The 21312-nt window shown below is 38.5% G+C and overlaps 1 protein-coding gene across 1 annotated transcript in view; it reads left to right on the top strand.

Annotated features, from left to right (window-relative positions):
* Positions 1–21312, top strand: part of LOC122813657 (integrin alpha-X-like) — a 3682398-nt gene that overhangs the window by 2808855 nt on the left and 852231 nt on the right. The window contains exon 21 of the mRNA XM_044086096.1: positions 4587–4685. Coding sequence (XP_043942031.1) covers positions 4587–4685 — 99 coding nt within the window. The remainder of the gene's footprint in view (positions 1–4586; positions 4686–21312) is intronic.

The raw sequence follows: 21312 nt of genomic DNA, 5'->3' as shown, positions 1-21312 counted from the left end.
AGGTGTACTGTTATATAGGTGATGTGTATTTCCAACTGATAAAGAGTTATTGCAAATGTTTATTTTTCTGTTGTATGAGGGTCAAGATTGAATCCAGTTAACAGCGGGATTATATATTGGTAGAAGAAGACAAATGATTGTTAGGATTAATGCATCCTATAATTCATGCAGTATCATTGTACTTAGCTATCTAAAAGAGAAGAATACCTTTGTTGTTAAGATCTTGAATGTTAAATGTGGGGCATTTTGGGAAAAGAGAGAAAAACGTATTTTATGTAACGATGGCAAATATAAGAAAAGAATAAAGAGAAAGTTGGGTAAGTATTGTAAAATCAAGAGAGGTAGGAAAGAGGAAGATTCACTTTTTTAGCAAAAAATGTCTAAAAGTCATAGTTATGGTTGCATAATTGAAGGATTAGAAAAGAGTAGATAAAAACAAATAGGAAGATATAAGGGTCCCTATTAACTTGACGAAACTTTAGTTTGTCGAACTACAAAAAATCAACAGCCAAAGATCGAAAGAGCCAGATCGCAACCGGCCAGCTAAGCAGATTTTTTCTCAGGGAAAGAATTTTCTTGGCCGTTAATGGGAATTTGCCCTTCCCCATTGTGGAGCGATCTGAGTTAGTATATTTAGCTAGGGGGAGTGTGGGGGGCACAACCCCCCCCACATGGAGGGGATGTGGGGGCTTTGCCCCCCACTTAATTCAGGTTGAAACTTTTTTGTGTAAAGGCCAATTAAATTCTTACCATGGGAAAAAAAATTTGCTTAGCTGATTGTTCGCAGTTTGGACATTTCGATCATTAGCTGTCTATCTTTTGTAGTTCAACAAGCTAAAGTTTTGTCAAATTAATAGGGAAGCAGATATGGACATTATCAAAATATATCTTAAAGAAATGTATAAGGAAAGATATGTGAAAGCTGAAGGATTGTGGGGAGTAGAGAAATTTTCTTCTGGAGTAGTAGTAGTTGTGTCTTTCGGCTTATCCTGGTTAGGGGTCGCCACAGTGGAACTCCGGACCGCTAATGATTGGCAGTGGATTTTTACGTGCCGAGTTTCCAGCCCTGACACACAACCTTCAATGAAGGCATACCCATTCACGCATGCCTCCACACAGAAGACGCTCTAGCTGAGAATCGAATGGGAGAAGGTCTTGCCTTCTGGAGTAGTAGTAGTAGTTTTGCAAAATAATATCTCAATTGACAGGTTAAATGCACTTAAATTAAAGGAAGGTTATTCAGTCTTGGTTACAACATGTATAAAGGATTTAAAACAGAGAAAAGAGAGCTTTTTCTTGAGGTTTTTAATAAATGATATGAGAATGGCAAACAATAGTTGTATATGTGAGTGAAGTATTAAATTTATATGTAAAAAAAGAAGTAAAGGACAGTGTAAACATTGAAAACGTATCATATTGAATAATGCCAATTATAAAATATTAATGAAAAGTATTCAAGTATGATGTGAGACTATTTTAAGTAGTTATATTATCAAGCATATATGGAATTAAAGGTAGAAGGAGTAACAAACAATTGTTGTTAATGGAGTAGTTGATAATACCATGTTTCAAAAAAGTACTGGAAAGTTAATGGTGGTCAATGTAGGTTTGGGTTTTGAAAGTGAGTCACAAATATCTATGGGAGATTTTAATTCAGAGTGGAGTTAAAGACAAAATAACGGTATTACAGATAACTTGCAATAATTCAAAAGTTACACTTTTGGCAAATGGCTGGTTCACAAAAAATGTGAGTGAGATGGAGTATGAGTCAGATTTGCCTCGTAAGCAGCTTTTCTTTAATAATGAATGTTTTTGCATGTGTTATGAGAAGTATCAGATATGTACAGATTAAAAAATACTGAAATTCTTAATTGTATGATATATACAGATGATGTTATATCAAAGAATAAGATTTGGATGAGGAAAATTGTGATATTACTAATTAATACACTGAGGAAAATTGTTTAGAGCTAAATGAAAAATGAAAAAATTTGGGTGTAGCAAATGTTAATAGAATAGATGGATACATTTCTCCAATCAAAAAAACAGAAGTACTGACATAGTAAAAGAATCAATGGGAAATGGTGATAGAGAAAATAAGAAAAACAGGTAACTTCTGGAGGTCATTTTGGTTATCTTTTACAAAGAATATGTCTTTGATCAATACTGTAGTGAACTGGTTTAACATGTCACTAAATAAAGGGTGGTAGTTATGTACTAGACATTAGAAAAACTAATGTCACTGTTTAACGAGGAGTGGCTGAAAGAATTTAGAAACTGTAGATCACTGACTCAACTTTTCTGTCAGGAAAATTATAGCACATTTTAAGAACTAGACTGGTCATGTTTTTAATCCAAATTATTTATGGGATAAAAGTCAGTGTAAGTCGCATTGTATAAATCTTACCAGCAAATTGTGCTGTAGGTTTATATTAGCATTACAGTGGAGTTAAAAAGAATTCTATGGATGTAGTGTATGTGGATTTTAGTCATTTCTTTGAACCTACTCTGTACTAGTGGCTAGTGAGAGTGTTAATAAATTGGGTGCTGCTGCTTAACGTTGTCAGAATGATTTAAATTTACTTGTCTGAAAGAAAACTGCGGGTCATCAACATTAAGGAATTGTCTGAGGAGAGAAAGATAATAAGTGGAGTACAGCATTGTTCACCTCTGGGAAACGTAGTTTTTACTATCTGGGTGTCAGGCGCATCTTTGAAATCAAAGCATACCTCTCAGCTGTTCAGAATTACATATAATGTCCAGATTTTTGCCTCATATTTTTGTCTGCTCTTCACAAAATGTCTGATTTTTTTTTTGGCAAATCATTGAGGTTTGAAATCAACAAATTATATAAATTTGAATTTTAGACTTAATATCATTCAGAAAAATGCATGGAAATTCAAAACCTGTTATTTTATCAACTTTCTAAGTTTATATGAGCAATATTTAAAATCTTTCCCTGATTTTTTTTTACCTCTGACCCTCATTATATTGTTTGCCCCAAATTCTTGCCCTAAAAAGTTGAGAGGTATGGATCAGAGATGTGAATCATCTTTTATGTAAATGACATCATTATACAGGTAAAATTTGGTGAAGAAGTTATAAAGAGCACACTTAAATGCCTTGCTGGAAAAAAAGTGGCATTTGGGGTTTAAGGAGAAAAAGAAAATGCATTTGACAAGGAGAATATAAAAATAGATGGAAATAATGGAGTATGTTAGATAGGGAAATAATCTGAATGTTATAATTATTCTTGTGCATCGCCTCTCAACACTTGGTTCTGCAGTTCATGTTTCAGCTGTGGTACTTTCTGGTCTGTATGCCATCTTATGCAGTAGTTTAGATATTTTAAGAACAGCCTGGACACTTATTACGGGAACAACTGTTTTGAAATATTGGCAGGCTAGAAGGGCATTAATGCCTGTACTTGAAATATTTATATGCGTGTATGTATGCACACACATATGTCTTAGTCAGTTAGAGTGTTTTTGCAGAATTCTGTGGCTTTTGCTTAATATCCCAGTACATGCATAGATGAACTAGCAAGCCTCCAAATTCTCCATATGTGTGCATGCTGTGTGTTTGCGGGTGTGGGTATGTATGTGTGTGCATGCATGTATGTGCATGTGCGTGTGTCTGTGTGTGGGTTGATTGGGTGCATGTCCTGCAATGGGCTTGTACCTTATCAAAGTTAGCTTTTATGTTTTCCACCCACTGAGTGCTTCTATAGGCTGTTATTTTCTAGTGGCACAGAAGTTGATTAATCAGGCAACCAAAGAATTAATGAATGATACCCTATGCTAAATTATGCACTGTTGACTGAAAGGTATGAATTAACTGTTAAGAGAATGTAGATAAATATGTAAGGGAACAGGTTTAACTGGAGTTTTGTAGTCCTTATAGAAAGATAAAGATTAAACGGGTTAAGAATGTGTACAGAATATGATGGTGGATCAGACATTTACTTAAGATTATGAAGAAATTTTTAAAAGATGGAGTGTGCATTTCTTAGAAAAAAAAAACAGAATGAGCAGTGGAGTATGAGAAGGATGTGATGAAAGGATTAAGGGCAAGTCAAATGCACTGATTTTGGAAGGAAGAAGATAAGATGGAGGAAATGTCATGACTTGTAAATTGTGAAGCCTGTGGCTATTTAGTCTTAGCTATATTATAAACTGAATGTTTTCTGTGGTGCTGCAGAAAGATTTGAAGAATGTGTTTGACTAGATAATGCAAAATTACTGTGATATGCAATGGGACAGCGGGGGGGGGGGGGGGCTTTAAGCTAGCTGTAAATCCTGCTTTGAGTCACTGGATGCATGCCTTCCTATCTTTCTTCAACTTAATTTGTATCCATATACACTGTAGCTGGCCATAATTAAATCTAACCTGATCATACTTGAGAATATGTAGTTACGCTTAACAGATTTTTTATAATTAAAATGTAAATTACAAAGAATGAAAAAATAAACCCTACTCATAGCAAAATCATTTTCAATTAACAGTTAGCTTCTTTTTAACAACTCTACCAGAATTTAGCATTTAAAGAATCAAACGTAATATAACATAGTTTTCTATGTTTGCAGAAAATTACATTAAATTGTAACAGCACCACCTTCATACTGCCATCAGTGAAGATGCTGACATGCAATATTAGTCATCCTGTGCTGAGACAGAAGACAGTGGTAAGTGAAAATACTAATATTTCAAAATGTATTTTACAAGTTTATGGTTCATTTGCTGAAGATGCAAGGACAATCAAGCCAAATTAATCAAAGGTATACTTCATTCCACAATTAGTGTCTTGTTTTACTGTGTGCTCATCATATTGTTCACTTCTGCAGTATCCTGAAATATATTGGCCATATCCTGTCAAGGATATAACAGTCAACCAACTTCCAAAGGAAGTCCCTTTGCGAGAAAACCTTTAATTTTAAAAGACTTGTTACTAATACTTTACTATTCAGGAAGGTTACTTTTAAAGCTAGGAGTTTGGTTTAATGGACTGTCATCAGATTGTGTGGTACTTTTAAATTCGAGCACTCCTTTTTTCTGTCAGTTTAAAATGTGTTTAAAGTAACTGATTTTTGTTTTTGTTTCTGAGAAGAAGTTATGTTTAGTTTACTTTACTTTTTGGGCAGTGTGTTTAAAGTTCTTTTTACTGTGTTTTTATGTGAAAATTTGACTTTTAAAAACTTAAATTTTACCAACTTTTTCTGCTTATTTTCCCTGGGAAGAGGAACCATTTTTGGCTTGACCATGGAGCAGTCTGTTAGTCCCACAGCCAGTCCTCCTTCCAGCCACACACAAAAAAAAAAAAAGTTAAGCAAACACCTTTGCTACCATAACAGGTTAGCAATTTGTCTTAGTCACAAGTAGGTGATTGTGATGTGGCCATTAGTTGTACCTCAGACCACTCATCTTTTACCCTGGATCCCCATGGTGTAGCATATACAGCCACTAAGGACTGTGAGTTAGCTAAGTCCTCTAAGGCTGTTGGCAGCCCCTCAGTGATCAAGGGAGAGACATTCTTGTAGGTCCTAGGAGATGTAACAAGGAAGGCTTCCCTGTTTTGTCAGAATGCTGTGCCTATCCCTGAGGAAACTGCCGTTGCAATTAATAAAACTGTTGGCCCATTTTCCTGTCAAAAAGAATCAGAAAACTAAACATGTATTTACTTCGCCACAGGTTGCCTTAGACAACAGTACTTTATTGAGTCTGGCTCAGAGTTTAATTTAGAGTACTGATCCTTCTTGTAAAGTAGTTTTGGTAAAAGAAAGAGGGATACATCTTTTCCCCATGAGATTCAGGATTCTGAATCTGGACAGGAAGATGAAGGGATATACACAGGGTTTTCTTATCCAGTTTCTGATTCAGACTCAGAGGAGAGCTCAGTTTATGATTCTTCCTGTGGGGGTTCTCTTTCTTGAGACTATTACTAGGCTTTGCCAGGGTTTTCAGTCTCAATTCCTCAGAAAATACTGTGAGTTGTTACTCAAGGAATTTTCAGAACCTACACCCATTCCTGTTATATTCCACCTGCTTTACAGGATGTGTGTGGTACTTTGTGCAGTTTTCCTGATAGTCAGCCAACTGCCCCTAAAAAGACAGGTAAAATATACAAAGTTCCTCAATCTTTTAAAGTATTTATTTTGTATGCCATATTCTTTCTTTTTTCAAATATATTTTTATTGCATTTTTCCTTCTTATTTTAATATAAGAAAAGATTATTACAGAAAAATATAAGAACAGGTGCTTGGAATATCAAGTTGCAGTAATCCCAATAAAGTATATATAACATGAACCATCAGTGTTAAACTAACAATATGCAAAATTAACTAACAATCAAGCTGTTCATATTGAGCTATAATACAGAAAACTACACAGAGATAATATACAACATATTGAAATCTGACATTAAAACACTTGCATCAAGACATTATATCCTGACTAACTTGCGTTGTATCTTGTACTAACTACACTATATACATTGATGTCACCTTGAATGTTCACCTTGTATGTATTACCTACCCATTATTGTTGTGGGTAAACATTTTACAATACTAAATATCTTTAGTTTCCCTTATTTACATAGAATAATACTGATGTTGTAGTCCCTTGATCATTATTCAATTTTGACCTAAGATTTCTATAAGCGTTCTCCAATGTTGCTGATAGGTATTTTTTTTTTTTTTGGCTTCTTATAATTAGTTTACTGGCTAACAAGTACTTTATAGCCATTACTTTAAATTCTTCCTATGTGATTTTACTTCTGTCTAACCAGTTTTGGGCTATGTATGATTTCATAGCCACTGGGAGCACAAGCCAGTGCATTTCTTTGTGCCAATCCCAAGCCCGGATAAATGGAGAGGGTTGCGTCAGGGAGGGCATCCGGCGTAAGACCTTGGCAAATTATTCATGTGGATACCAGAAAATATTTACATACTGGATCGGTCGAGGCCCGGGTTAACAACGACCACCACCAGTACTGTTAGCCAATAGGGTGCTGGTGGAAATTGGGCTACTGTTGGCCGGAGGAGGAGAGGTGGAAGGCATGGCCAAAGTCAGGAAGAGAGAAGAAAGGCTTTGTTTTCAATTAAAAGGCTTTTGACCTGATAGAGATCCCATACGGTGATGTTTATGATTTTGGGGTACTGAGTCAGGTTTATCGTAGTATTATTTAGTTTAATGTTAAGGTGTATTGGTTGTATGCAGTATTCTTAAACCTAACTCTGTATTTAGCTATAGTTGATACCACTGCTGCTAAATACTTGGTTAGTTCCAATCCTACTCTTTGTAATAAGGACAGGAAAATTTTTGATAACTATGGTAAAAAAAAAGTATACTTTTGCAACTTTGACTTTCAGAATTTTTAATTGTCAGGCTTATATATTAAAGTTTAACTTCAGATATTAAGTTCTTTTGCATCTGTATCACATCTCTTCTCCGCCTTACCTTTTGGACTATTCACTGCACCAACAGTGTTCACAAAGTTTCTAGCTCTAGTTATAGCTCACTACAGGCAACAAGGTATCCACATTTAATCATATTTAGATGACTTGCTTACCTTTGCAGAGTCTTTTTCAAAGTTTTGGGAGTCTTTCTCCAGGGTGAGAGATCTCAAGCTGGAATTCCTAGATTTAGCTCTATTTCTAAGGTTTTCCACTCAGACATTGGTAATTGTGGGGGAATTACCTCATGATTTTTGGGAAAATGTTTTCTAGTTCATACCATCAGCATAACCAGCACCCTTTCAGGGCTAGTCATTCTCTGATTTTTGCAATATTTGAATGAGTTGCTATCCTGTGGCCTTTCTTATTCCTCTATCAAGTTTCATTTATCAGCCATTTAGGATCCTTCTGTTTCAATGCAGTTTCATTTGAAAATGTTTTTGAAAGGCGTTTTGCACAGTAGGCTACCAAGTAAACTGGTGGCCCCTGTTTAGGATCTTAATTTTGTGTTACACAAGCTAGCACTTGCTCTACTTGAACCAGTTAACATGCTTGAACAGGTTTACTGATTGTGTTGACATCTGCAACAAGTGTATTTGAGCTGCTGACTATTATGGTGATTCAACTCTAATTTTCCACAGGGACAGTGAGTCTCTGACAACTAATCCTTCTTTTGTGCCTAAAGTTGTATATGAGTTTCTTTAAGCCAAACTATCCATATTCCTGTTTTCTTTCCTGAACCTAAAAATGAGGGAGAAAGAATACTCCATACCTTGGATGTCTTTAGACAACTTCGATAGTATCTTGACAGAGCTAAATCTTTCATATCTTAGGATTAATTGTTCATCTTTGTACAGGTAAGAAGCAGTGACAACTGGTGTCAAAACAGACAATTCTGAAATGGTTGTCTAAGGTTATTACATATTGTTTTATTCATCATAAGAAAACTATTCCAGGCAGGATCAAAGCCCACTGTACCACTGGATTGGCTTCATCTATCACTTTTTGGAAGGAGTTGGGTTCTAGAATATTTTTACAAAGCACTTATCAGCTTGATTTCTTTTCTGGGCCCAGGTCAGGCTTTGTTAGGAGCATTCTCCAGGGGCTCCTGGACTCTTTACTTTCATCTCCCAAATGTAGTAAGCTAGGAGAATCTACTCGTATCCCTCAGGCTACTAAAACAATGATCAATAATATGAACATAATACAGTTGTGTACGTAAACTTATCCTAACAGTAGATTTTCTAAATGATCACTGCTGCAGTAGCCACTCTGCACCTCCATCCCTTTGTTTTTGGTGTGTTTTCATGCTACGGTGTGGACATTTTTTTTTTTGTTCGGGGCTCAGACTCTCTCTCTCTGTTGGAGTGAAAGATCTTCAGGTTTTTGACTCCCAAGCTTGTCTTTTAGTCAACTCAGCTCGAGCTGCCTGACAGTTTGGGCTTGTGGAAGGTGTTCTGAAGCTTTGAAAGCTGATTGGATGCTGTATCCTTGGCAGGATATAACCCATGTACTGCAGCAGTGATCATTTGGATATCTACTTTTATGGTAAGTTTACTTGCACAAATGTACTTTCTGTGCCTCACCTTTTGGACTATTCACTAAACCAAGAGTGTTCACAAAGAATCTATCTCCAGTTATAGCTCATTGTAGGCTACAGAGTATCCACATTTTTCTATATTTAGACAACTTGATTATCTTTGCAGAGTCTTTTTCAAAATGTCAGGAATCTCTCTGTCTCGGGTCAGAGATCTCTTGCACAAGCTGGGATTCAAAAGTCTTTTTTGACTCGTTCACCCATGATTGTGCTTCTGGGGTGTTAGCTAGACCTCAGTTTGAAGAACTTTTCTCATACAGAAAAAATAGATCTATACCTATTTCTAAGATTTTCCACTCAGACTTTGCTCATTATGAGGGAATACCTCAGGATATTGGGTCTTATGGCATCTATGGTTCTCATGATACCCCTGTCATGACTCCACATGAGAAGGATACAGTGGTATCTGATTCACTTTGGTCCTAGCACAAACACCTGTTGTCTTTTCAAATCCCAGTGCTGTGGTTTGTCAGAAGGGAAATCACATGGTGGAGACAGTAGATATCCTTAAATTTAAGTCTTCCCATGTCCCTCCCTGTTCAAAAGCAGTAAGCCAGTCACCACAGATGTGTCAGACTTTGCATGTGGAGCTGTTTCATGTGGGATAAAAGTGCAAGGTGTTTGGGACACCAAAGACAGATACAAACACATAAATATAAAAGTAATACTTGCCCTGATCAAAGCACACAATTTTCTGAATCACCTTTGGTCCTTGGGACCTCTTCAAGTTGTTACAGACAATACCACAGTCATGTGCTAGATCATCAAGCAAGGGGGAGCCATGTCATACCTGTTTACAGACTAGCCATGTTAGCTTGTGATATTGCTTTGCAGTACAGTCTCACTCTGCATACAGCCTATATTAAATCAGATCAAAACTATGTGGCAGACAAGCTAAATCAAGGGATCTTCCAAGATTTGCTCTACCTGTAAGCTGTTCCTCAAGTAGAGCTATTTTCCTCCTGTCTGAACAATCTGCTGGCAAGATTCTGGTCCAGGATTCCATACAAGAAGGCCTAGAAGACGTAGGCTTTTTCTTTTCCTTAGACATTAATGATGTTCATTATGTTGATCACTCCTGCAGTAGCCTTAGCTGTATAGGTCCTTATTATGTCCTGCCAAGGGTATATTGGCCAGCAAGCTTCCAAAGCTTTAGGACACATTCCGCACAGCCAAACTGTCAAGCAGCTCAAGCTAAGGTGAGTAAAAGACAAGTTTGTGCTTGAAGCCCTTCAGAGCTTTACTGCCGCCAAAGAGTACGCACCTCTGAAGCTTGTGAGGATTGATGGTTAGATTGCTTTCCATTATTGGGCAGATAGGTTCCCTTTGGGGAAAAAAGCTTCCATTTTATTAAATTTGTTGATGTTTTATTACTTTTCCCGTCAGGAAAGTTATTTTAAACTAGTAGTGTTGTGTTTTAATGGACTGTCTTGAGACTGTAACATACTTTTAAATGGAGTACTTGTTTTTTTCTGTCAGTTTAAAAGTAAAGTTAACTAACAAAGTATATTTTCTGTGGGGAAATTGCATTTATTTTTTCCTTGATGGGGCTGGCATAGTGTTTGAGAATGCTTTCAACTGTTCTTTTTCTGTCAGGAAAAAAGTAACTTCTGTTGAGTGGTAGTTTTGCTGACATTTGCTGCTTGTCTTCCACAGGAAAGAGGCACCAGTTTTGGCTTGAGCATTGAGCAAACTGTTGATCCCATGGTCGGTCCTTCCAGCCGCAAAAATAAATTAATCAAATAGCCTGTGTTACCACAGCAGGCTAGCATTTTCCCTCAGCTGCAGGTGGTTGACTCTGCTGTAGCTTTGTGTTGTACCTAAGACCACTCATCATTTACCCATGATCACACCGATGTATCACCTATAGCCACTATAGACCAAGGGTTAGCCACATCATCTATGGCTGTTGGAGTCCCTTTGCTGGGCAAGGAAAAGCTACTGCTGTCAATCCTGGGAGGGGTAACAGGGAAGGTTTCCAGGTTGTGCCAGAATGCTCTACCCATCCCTGGGGAAACTGCTGCTGTCATTGGTAACATAGTTAGCCTCATTTTACCTGTCAAAAAGAAACAGAAACAAAGCATAAATCTACCCCTCAGTTTCTTTACACAGGAGTAGTTTACAGGGCTAGGCTTAGTTTAATTCAGGCTATTGATCCTTCTTGTAAAATAGTTTTTGGTAAAAGGAAGTGGGATTCCTATTTTCCTGAAGTGTTTCAAGATTCTGAATCTTAACAGAAAGATGCAGGGGTAGATTTAGTGTTTTTCACCTGAGATTTCTGATTCAGGTTCATAGGAAAGCTCAGTTTCTGATTCACCTGTAAGGGTTTCTTTTTCTCCGAGACTATTTGCTAGAATATGCCAGTGTTTTCAGTGGGAGAACATTGATAGTTCTCAGTCCCTCAAAAAATACTATGAGTTGCTGCAGAAAGATTTTCCAGAACTTACACCCATTCCTCCAGTTCTGTCAGCTTTAGGGTGTGTGTGTGTGTGTGTGTGTGTGTGTGTGTGTGTGTGTGTGTGTGTGTGTGTGTTATTGGCTGTATCTTTCCTGTTAGTCAGACAGTTGACCCTAAAAAGGCAGGTGGGATGTATAAAATTCCTCAGTCTTTTAATTTTTTATATACTATTACTATTTCCAAACCTGACCCAGCAGCTATAGCCTTAGCTGATATCACTGTTGCTAAGCACTTAATTAATTCCAGTCCTACTCTTTCTGATAAGGATGGGAAAATTATCAATAGGTATGGGAAAAAGTGCATAATTCTCAAATTGCTTTACCTCTTAGCACAAGAAATCCAGACAAAGCCTAAAATCTTGGGGGACTAATGTCTGGAAATAGGGACAGATTTTAAATACTGCTCTTACAACATTAGAAAGCTGATTGAATAACATGATTTGAGTTAGCGTGCCTTTGTTTTTTCTGTTTACTATGAAGTCTGAAACTCAAATGCATGTCATTATTTAGTGACTTCAATCTTCACTGATTTGCCAGAAAACCACAAATTTTATGAGGAACATGCCAAAAATATGAGGCAAAAATCTGGAAATTTGAGAGGTATGATACTTCTGCAACTTTGGTTTTCAGAATTTTGATTTGTCAGGCTCACATGTTAAGGATTGCTCTGACAAATTGTGAAAGTATGAGGGATGTTTTATCTACAATTTCTTTTTGTGAGGAAAAATCTGCTTTAAATATCATGGTTTCTTCTTTTGCATGGGTCACATCTCTTTGTTTGCAGTATGTATGAATTTGTTGATACTTCTTCCAGGGTTGTGGCCACTTGTACTGTTTTAAGGAGTTGTGTATGGTTGCATTTTTAGAACCTTCCAGATGATGATAAAAATGAGATTTTAAGTTATCTCTTGTAGAGATATTTAAGGTGGTCCGAAAGTGGCAAGCTGATTCAGGGAATCTCGTTATTTTTCAGCTCTTTTCTAAATTGTTCAAAGGATTTTCTTTCTCTTCTTCCATTTTTGACAGAAAACAGAATAAACAGTCTGAACAGAATTCAGCTAAACAGATATTTATGAAAGAATGGCAAGGGAGTTCCAAAAAGAAGCCTCTAACATCCCAAAACCAGGGACAGTTCAATATGTCTGAATGACTTTTCAAGTGACCTTGTGACCTACTACCACCCTGGCTCCTTTTTTCTTCCAGAAATTCTTAATCTCCATTTTTCTCTTTGGCAGCAGATTGTTTCAGACAATTGGGTTCTAAATATCAGTTGTTAAGGTTACAGATGTCAGTGGGAGGAAATTCCTTCTTTCCAGGGGTCATTCCTGATCCTTCCAATCAGACTCTTTTCCACCTGTTCTTCATCACATACTTTCCCAAAGACTGAACCAGTTCCTCATTTTCCAATCAGGATGTGTTTTTATTCAAGGATGCTCCTAATGCCAAAGAAAGAAAATGCTTGAAGACAAGTTTTGGGTTTTTTTCCTAAACCTGTGTGTGATAGTGCATAATTTCAAAATGATGTCACTGCACAGTCTGTTACCTCTTTCAAGTTTCCTGGACACTAGACTTTTAAAGTGCTTATCACATTCTTATTCATCCAGAGTTCAGACGTTTCTTAAGGTTTTGAATGTCTGTATCACATTATGAATTCTCTGCCTTAACCTCTGGACTGTCCACTGCACCATGTGTTTTCACAAAGTGTCTAGCTCCAGTTACATCTCATTGCAGACTACAGGGTATCCACATTTTTCCATATTTGGACAACGTATTTATAAAGCGTAGTCTTTTTCAAAGTGTCAGGAATCCCTGTCTTGAGTAGGAGATCTCTTGTACAAGCTGGGATTCCTAGAGAAAAGTCAACATTCTCTCTTGACTCCCTCACACAAGATTATGTTTCTTGGTTGTCAACTAGACATCTCACTTTAAAGAGCTTCTCTTCCACAGGAAAAAATAGATCCTAATTTAAATCTGTTTCTAAGGTTTTTCAATCAGGCTTCTTTCATTGTGAGGGGTGAACTCAGGAGTTTGTTTCTCATGGCATCTATGATTCTTATGATACCCCTGGCAAGACTCCAGATGAAAAAGATACAGTGGTATTTGAATTCTCTTTGGTCCAAATATTTAACCCCCTTTATCTTTTCAAATCCCATAGTGCTGGTATTTGTCAGAAGAGAAATCTTTTCATGGAAAAAAAATATCCTTAAATCCAGGTCTCCCCTTCTCCCTCCCTGCTCTAAAGCAGTCAGTCACCACAGATGCTTCGGACTTTGCTAGTGGAGCAGTTTCAGTGATGAAAGTGTAGGAGAGTGGGACACCAAGGACAAATGCAAGCACATAAATATCTAAGAGTTGCTTGCCCTGATCAAGGCTGTCAACTCTCTAAACCATCTTTGGCCTTCAAGATGTCTTCAAAGTAGTTACAGACAGTACAACACTCATGGGGTACACCACCAGCAAGGGTTAACTGGGTTGTACCTTCTTTGCAGAGTAGCCATGTTAGATTGGGATACAGCTTTACAGCACAGTGTCACTCTGCAGGCATCCTATGTTCTATCAGAGAAAAATTGTGTGGCACACCAGCTGAGCAGGACCTGGTGATCCTTCATGTGTGGAAAATCGATCAGGGGACATTCCATGATTTGATCCATCTGTGAGGTGTTCCCCAAGCAGATCTCTTTGCCTCCTGTCTGAACAATCATCTGGCAAGGTTCTGCTCCAGCAGTTCTTGCAAGAAAACCTGGAAGACAGATGCCTTTTATTTTCTTGGACAAGAATTTTCCTTTATGCTTTTCCCCATTTCCAGCATGGTGCTTCTGAAGATCTAGGAGTCTCCCAAGATCATTGTGGTGACTCCATTCTGGCCCAGTCAACAGTTGTATTCTCCCTTGTTTTGGAAATCGCCAGGGGTAGTTACCACAAGCTTCCTCACAGAATGGATGTACTCATACAAGATCAGGGTGTTTATATACCCCGGCCCAATCAACTTTTTTTGACTGCCTGGATGATAGGGTCTTAATCCTTTTTAGGCACATGTTTACTGAAGATGTGCAGAAGGTACTAATGGAGGAAATAAAGCTTGCTACTAGAAGATCATATATTAGAAAATGAAAAAGGTTTTCTAGTTGGTGCCAATAACATAACCAGCACCCATTCAGGGCTAGTTGTTTTCTAGTTTTGCAATGTTTGTGTTTTTACTGTCCTATGGTCTTTCTTTCTTCCTCCATCAATTTTGGCAATTTCAGCATGTCTGCCCACAGATCCTCCTCTTTCAAGGCAGCCACATGACAAAATGTTCTTGAAAGGAATTTTGCATAATAGGTCACCAAGTAGTCCAGTGGCCCCTCCTTAGGATCTTATCTTTGTGTTGGAGAAAATAACACTTACTCCATTTGAACCAGCCAATCTAGCTGATTTGTTCTTAACATGGAAAACAGTTTTACTGATCGCTTTGACCTCTGCAAGATGTGTATTGAAGGTCCATGCTCTTATGTTGAGTTAACTCTACCTCATTTTCCATAGGAACAGGGTTTCTTTGAGAACTAAACTATCTTTTATGCTTAAAGTGGTATCAGACTTAACTTTAAGCCAAATTATCCACCTCCCCATTTTCCATTACTGAATGTAAAAAGTAGGGAGAAAGGATGCTCTGCACTTTTGTCTTTTAGTCAGCTCAGCTTGAGCTGCTTGACAGTTTTGGTACTTGGAAGGTGCTCTGAAGCTTTGGAAACTGGCCGGCTGTTATATGCTTGGCAGGATATAACCTATATAGCTCCGGTTACTGCTGCAGTGATCATTCAAAAATCTACTGTTGGCCAACTTACAAAACTATTACTTTAAACAGTTTATATAAGATTATATGTAGAAATATGGCGCTAACCTACTGTGATTCATTTTTAAAACAATTTTAATTAAAAAATGTATTTTAATCCGGGTTATATTAAAACAAAAAAATGTCTGCTTAGTCAGCTAATAATAACACATCCTGACTGTAACTAAGACAGGGCATAAAGTCAGTAAAGGTATACATCCGGCAGATGGACGATCGGAAAATGTTTGAAAGCAGTGCGGCAAATTCTCGGAATTGCGAACGCATTCATTGCAAAACTCAAAACACCCCCCCCCTTTTTGACCCATGGTAGCGCTTGTTTAGGTGGTAGAGCGGTCGGAAATGTCGAATTCTGAGTTTTGTACAACATTCCAACTGTTTGGCAAGGAGAAATTCGGTCATTACACATGGCGTTATACCCGTTCGAAAAAAGGTAGCTCGCTCAAATGAATGTATTCCGTCAGAAAACACTAGGTTGGAAAAAAAACCCAGACATTTACTGATAAGCAGGACAACGTAGAAGGGGTTCCTGTTACATGAGACAACTGTAGAAATAGTGAATGCTTATTTGTCAGACCCAAATGCACAAAACTCAGAATATCGAAGAATGGATCAGCAATTTTTTTCCCAGGGGGAAAAAATTAATTGGGCCATTTTCCGGACTTTGCTGTTTTCTTCACTGTGGTGTGATCTCGGAGTTGGTATATTTAGGGTGTTTAAGGTGGGGGTGTGTGGGGGGGTGAACCCCCCACTTTATGTTGCCTGTACATTTTTTTTTTTTTTTGGGATCAGCAAATTTTTTTCCATGGGAAAAAATTTGCCAGTCTGTTCCTTCGAAATATTGTGGTTTCATGCATTTGGGTTCGATAATAGATTGTTTGCTATTTCTAGTGTTTGATCATATAATATGAACCCACATAGAAGCACGGATTCAAAAAGAACCCTAGTGGTTGCATTAAGGACTCTGGTAAAAAGCCCCTGTTACCATAATGCAGATGTCCTTCTGTTCAGTGTTGCAGTCACTGTTCTTTACATATGGGTTGTATTCCGCCCATTGACCTGATGTTCAGCCTGTATACAAAAGCTAACTGCCAGTATGTGGGACATTGCATGAAGGCACTGACATCAGCCATAAAAGGGATGTCCACATGTACTATACGCTGAACTTTTTTGCCGCCATTTGGAAAGGTTGACTCTTATGTATGGTCTGCAGTTGGATTTAATTGGTTTCACCTTCTAGCTTCAGATAAGTACCCTGTAGGGGATTTATTTTTTTGCTACTGCCTCTTGCTGCTGTTCATGTCATCTAGGAAGGGCAAGTGTAGGTGTGGAAGGCAAATTCCACATAAGGATAGTCACGGGGTTTGTTTGTTCTGTTTAGGGCCTACTCATAACCACCATTCCTGTTCTATTTGTCAGACCTTTGTGCCAAAGACTTTGTGTCGTCTGTTGGCCTTAAATCTTTACCTGGAAAATCAAAGACTTAAAACGTCTGCCTAGAAACAAGATGGAGGGATCCAGGAGTCCTTCAGCTGAGCTGAGTTTGAAGAGGAAGCAGAGCAAAGTTAGGCCTGAATCCTCTTTGGCTGTACCTACTCCCTCCAACATACCTATTGAGGTTAGTGAAAACCTTGTTGTATGTTCAAAGGAACCGTGCCTTGTTACTTTTGAGGACTATGGGACCACTCCTGCCCCTCCATCTAGGGAACTGTCAGATGTAAAGCCTACATCCGGGCATTCTCCTCAACAGGAGAAGCATGTCAAGAAGAAGCAAAAAAACTAAACATCCTAATGTTCCTCCCACCCCTCCATCAGATTGGGATGCATTCACGCAGGGTCTCATTAAGGCCTTGATGGCTTTGAGGCCTTCAGCTTCTGCTTCTACCATTCCCTTGCTTGCCTTTTCTTCATCGCCAGTTCTGACATCTGAGCCTCAGGTGTCCCCCTTTGTGCAGGCTGCGAGTATCAGGTTCCTGATTCTGACTCTGAAGGTTCTTTTTCGGATGAAGACTCCTTGGTATACTCCACCCAGATTCCTTCTCCTCTGGAATATGCTTCACCAGAGGAGGAGTCTAATGGGGAAGATTCCCCTACAGAAGAGCTTTCAGGGAAACTATAAATAAGATGAGCAAATTCTTTAAATGGGATTACTATCAAATGTCTGAAGAGCAAAAAAAAAATATATGACCACCTTCAGTTGGAAGTCCCTGCTCCCTCAGCAGTTTCACCAGTCCATCCAGCCTTCTTAGTTGCCTTTGTATCTTCCTGTAAAACCCCAGATTCCCAAGCCCCTGCCCCTAAGAGACCTGACAGATTTTATAAGTTCCCTGATGACTGTAAGTTTCTTTATTAATGCCCCTCTGCTGACCCAGCTGTGGTCTCCATTACCTCTGACAAATCCTCTCGCGTGTCAACTTCTGACAAGCTGATTCCTTCAGAGAAAGAAAAAAAGATTTTGGATAGGCTGGATGAGAATGTCTATACTTCTTCCACCTTAGCTATCAAAGCTATTAGTTATCAGACACACATGTCCAGGTATTCTCTGGTTCTGCTTTCTCAGCCTTCCCAGGCTCTTACCCAGCTACCTGACTCTGAGGCTAAATCACAGATTCATTCTGTTCTGTCAGCTTCCTCCCAAGTAACTAGACATTCCATCAGGTGAAGTTATTGTGCAGTGGATCCATCTTCCAGGGCTGCAACTCCTGCATCTGCCCTCAGAAAGCATTCGTGGTTATGACTTCAGTCACTTCCTGATGACATAAAGGCCACATTGCTTAATTCTCATGTGGATAACTGCCCTTTTTGGTTCAGCAGCTGCAGAACTTTTTAAATCTCTGAAGATAAAGGGTAAAGAGCACCAAGATTTAAACCACTTGTTTGACTCCCCAGTCCCCAAATTCTATAGGAATTTACCTGCCAAGACTCCCTTTATCAGAAGAACTACTCGCTTCTCCTCTTCTGCTTCATCTGGAACTAGGCCGAAGAAGTCTTCTAGGAGACCCCTTCAATCTAAGTCTATTGCTTCTGCCCCTCCTCCTGAACAGCCCTTTCAGGCAAGGCCAGGCCAAGCTATCTGTGACAACCAAGTCCTCCTTCAAAGTCATACTCCTTTATTTCTGTGCCTTTCTCTTTCCTTTTCACTCTGGATGGAAATCATTCAGGACTCATGGGTTCTTTCTATCATCCTAAAAGGATACTTCATGACTTGGAAGAATCTTCCGTCCTTCCAGGGGAATGCCTCAACCTCCTTCTTGCCAGCTTCATCTATTCCCTCAATTGCTTTCTCAGCACTCTGACCAAGGCATTATTCAGTTTGTTCCTCCAGACCAACAGGGAAAGGGGAACAACTCCAGGATGTTTCTTGTGCCAAGAAAAGATGGCACTTGAAGGCCTATCCTAGATCTCTCCCTCTTAAACACCGTCCTGGTAGTGCCTTCTTTTCGGATGTTATCTCTGCAATGTCTTCTTCCCTTGGTCCCTCCTCACTCCTTCCAAGCTTCTCTGGATCTCAAGGATGCCTACCTGCATATCCCAATCCACTCTCAGTTCAGGGAGTTCTTGCGTTTCTCAATAGGTTCTTTGCACTTTCAGTTTTCTGCCATACCTTTTGGTCTTTCCACTGCTCCAAGGGTGTTCACAAAGTTCGGCAAAAACAACGCATAAAAAGGACGTAGTCCAAGTAATCACCACTGCAGCTACAACAGTCCACAAAAGTCTTTATTTTACACAATTGTTTAGCGCTTTCGTCTGAAAGAGAGACTTCATCAGAATAACAAAGAAGGCATAGAAAATACAATTTAAATACTAACCAATTAAAATTCCACCAATAAAATGTTAAGTGTAATTCAAAACCTTCACACATCAAATAATTTTTTTAAAAAAGCCTGGATGGGATCAGCACAAAGCACCTTTTTGCAGCATATATGTACCAATGTAATGGTTCAATATACACATTCTGATGAAGTCGCTTACAGGAGATGAAAGCACTTAATACTAATAAACTACAGATTTTTATTCTTATTTCCTGAGTGCATTTTCTACAAGGATGGTATTTTAGTTATTTTAGTGACTTTAGTTATTTTAGTGACTTTTGTGACATTTATGTCTTAGAGAAGCTTACCCAGGCCCTCGTTGATACAGCGGACTCTGCTTCTCTAAAGCTTTGAACTTGGAAAACAGTGCTTTTAGTAGCCTTACCTTCTGCTAGAAGGGTCTCTGAGATTCAGACCTTTTTATGGCTTTGCCCCACTTCGCCTTTTTTTTTTGAGAACTAATCCATCTTTCATGCCCAAAGTGGTGAATGAATTGTCCATTCATTTGCTCACCTTCTTCCTCTCACTACAATCCCCTAATGAGAGGATTCTACATTCTTTAGATGTGCATAGGCATCTCAGATTTTATCTGGGCAAAACCAAATCTATTCTGAAGTCTGATCAACTCTTTGTGTCATTTCATCCCAAGGCTCTGGGTTTACCTGTTTCCAAACAATCTCTTCCTGGATTTCAAAGGCTGTTGTGTTTTTCTATGACTTATATGGGAAATCCCTATCATCTTCTGTAAAGGCCCATTCCAGCAGATCTGTTGCCTCCTCAGGGGCTTTCTTCAAAGGTCTAGATGTCCATTCCTTTTTGGAAGCTGCTACTTGGTCATCTGTTCATACTTTTACAAAACATTACAAGTTGAACACTATCTCTAGATCCAGGGCAAGATTTGCTAGAGCAATTATGCATGGATTTGTAGAAAATGCTTCTTCACTGTCTTCCTCTACTCCCTCTTCCTGCCTGGGTTCCTTTTGAGGTTTTGCACTCTCCCATATGTAAAGAATATTGCAACACAGAAGAGAAAGACATCTATGGTTATAGTAAGATTTTATATAACTATTCTTTCTAACATATTCAAAGAAAAGACATTAGCTAATTTGTATACCTCTGAACTATTAATTGCCGTAAGTACAGATCATGACTTTCCTGTGGCATTTAAGAGTGGTGGGCAATATACAGTGTTAGCACAGGCACGTCCCCCTTCCTTTTATCTTCCCACACATAGTTCACATATTAAATGCATGTACACACACTTACATGCGTGCTTGAGCGAGCATACGCACACAAATGCACACACGCGCACACACACTTACAGAAACACACACAACCACATACCTGCCTCTGTTGTCAGAATGTCCCCACTGTCTCCTTTTGCCTGCCCTGGTAAACCAAAGATGGTTACTGTCAGTCTTTATTGAGCACTCATTAGTCTCTGTTGACAGCCATTAGAGTTTCACACTTCATATCCTTCAGTAAATGCATGGTAGTGCAATAGTTAGTATATTAGCAATTTTCTAAGTTTGTAGAAGGAATAATTAAAATCCATTCCTGATTTTGTCATACAATTAATTTTGACTTTTTATTACTTCCACTATGAGGTTGAGAGATATGTTTAATATTTTCTTTCCCTGTCCTTATAATTAACAAACTATTGCAGTCACTAAATAATGCCTGAGATCCCCCTTGTATGTTAAAAAAATGCTGTGCTAATTAAGCTGTTAATGGCAGGTTAATGGTGAGGTTTTCTCAGGTATGGGTGCAGGATTCAAAGCCTTTTCCTCCTTGTAGCTTTCATATGTTTTTAAACTATTTTTTTTACATTACATCCATGGTGTGTACTTAAACAGAGGACTAATGTCTGAGGTGTGAGGGTACACTGTTATCCCTTTTAGTGTCTTTAAGACATGCTACTTAAGGTATCCCTGGTATAGTATTACCCCTCTGGATCCACATCTTCAGAGTTTTCCCTTTTGCTTAGTGGTTCCTCCTGGCCCATGTTCTATATAAGTGCCATTGAGACACAATGATAAAGGTTATCCCTGGTGACTAGTAGAGCCCGATCTAGAGTTATACCTAGTGTCTGGTTCCCCCTCTGCCGCACATTTTTAATGTTATCCCTGATGGTTAGTGATCCTGTCAACCCACGTCTTCTGTGTT

This window comes from Protopterus annectens, chromosome 10.part0, assembly GCF_019279795.1.
Source record: "Protopterus annectens isolate FY-2018-M chromosome 10.part0, PAN1.0, whole genome shotgun sequence".
In the NCBI taxonomy this organism is placed as follows: Eukaryota; Metazoa; Chordata; order Ceratodontiformes; family Protopteridae; genus Protopterus; species Protopterus annectens.
Note: the sequence above shows the minus strand (reverse complement) of the source record. Positions and strands in the feature narration are given on the sequence as shown.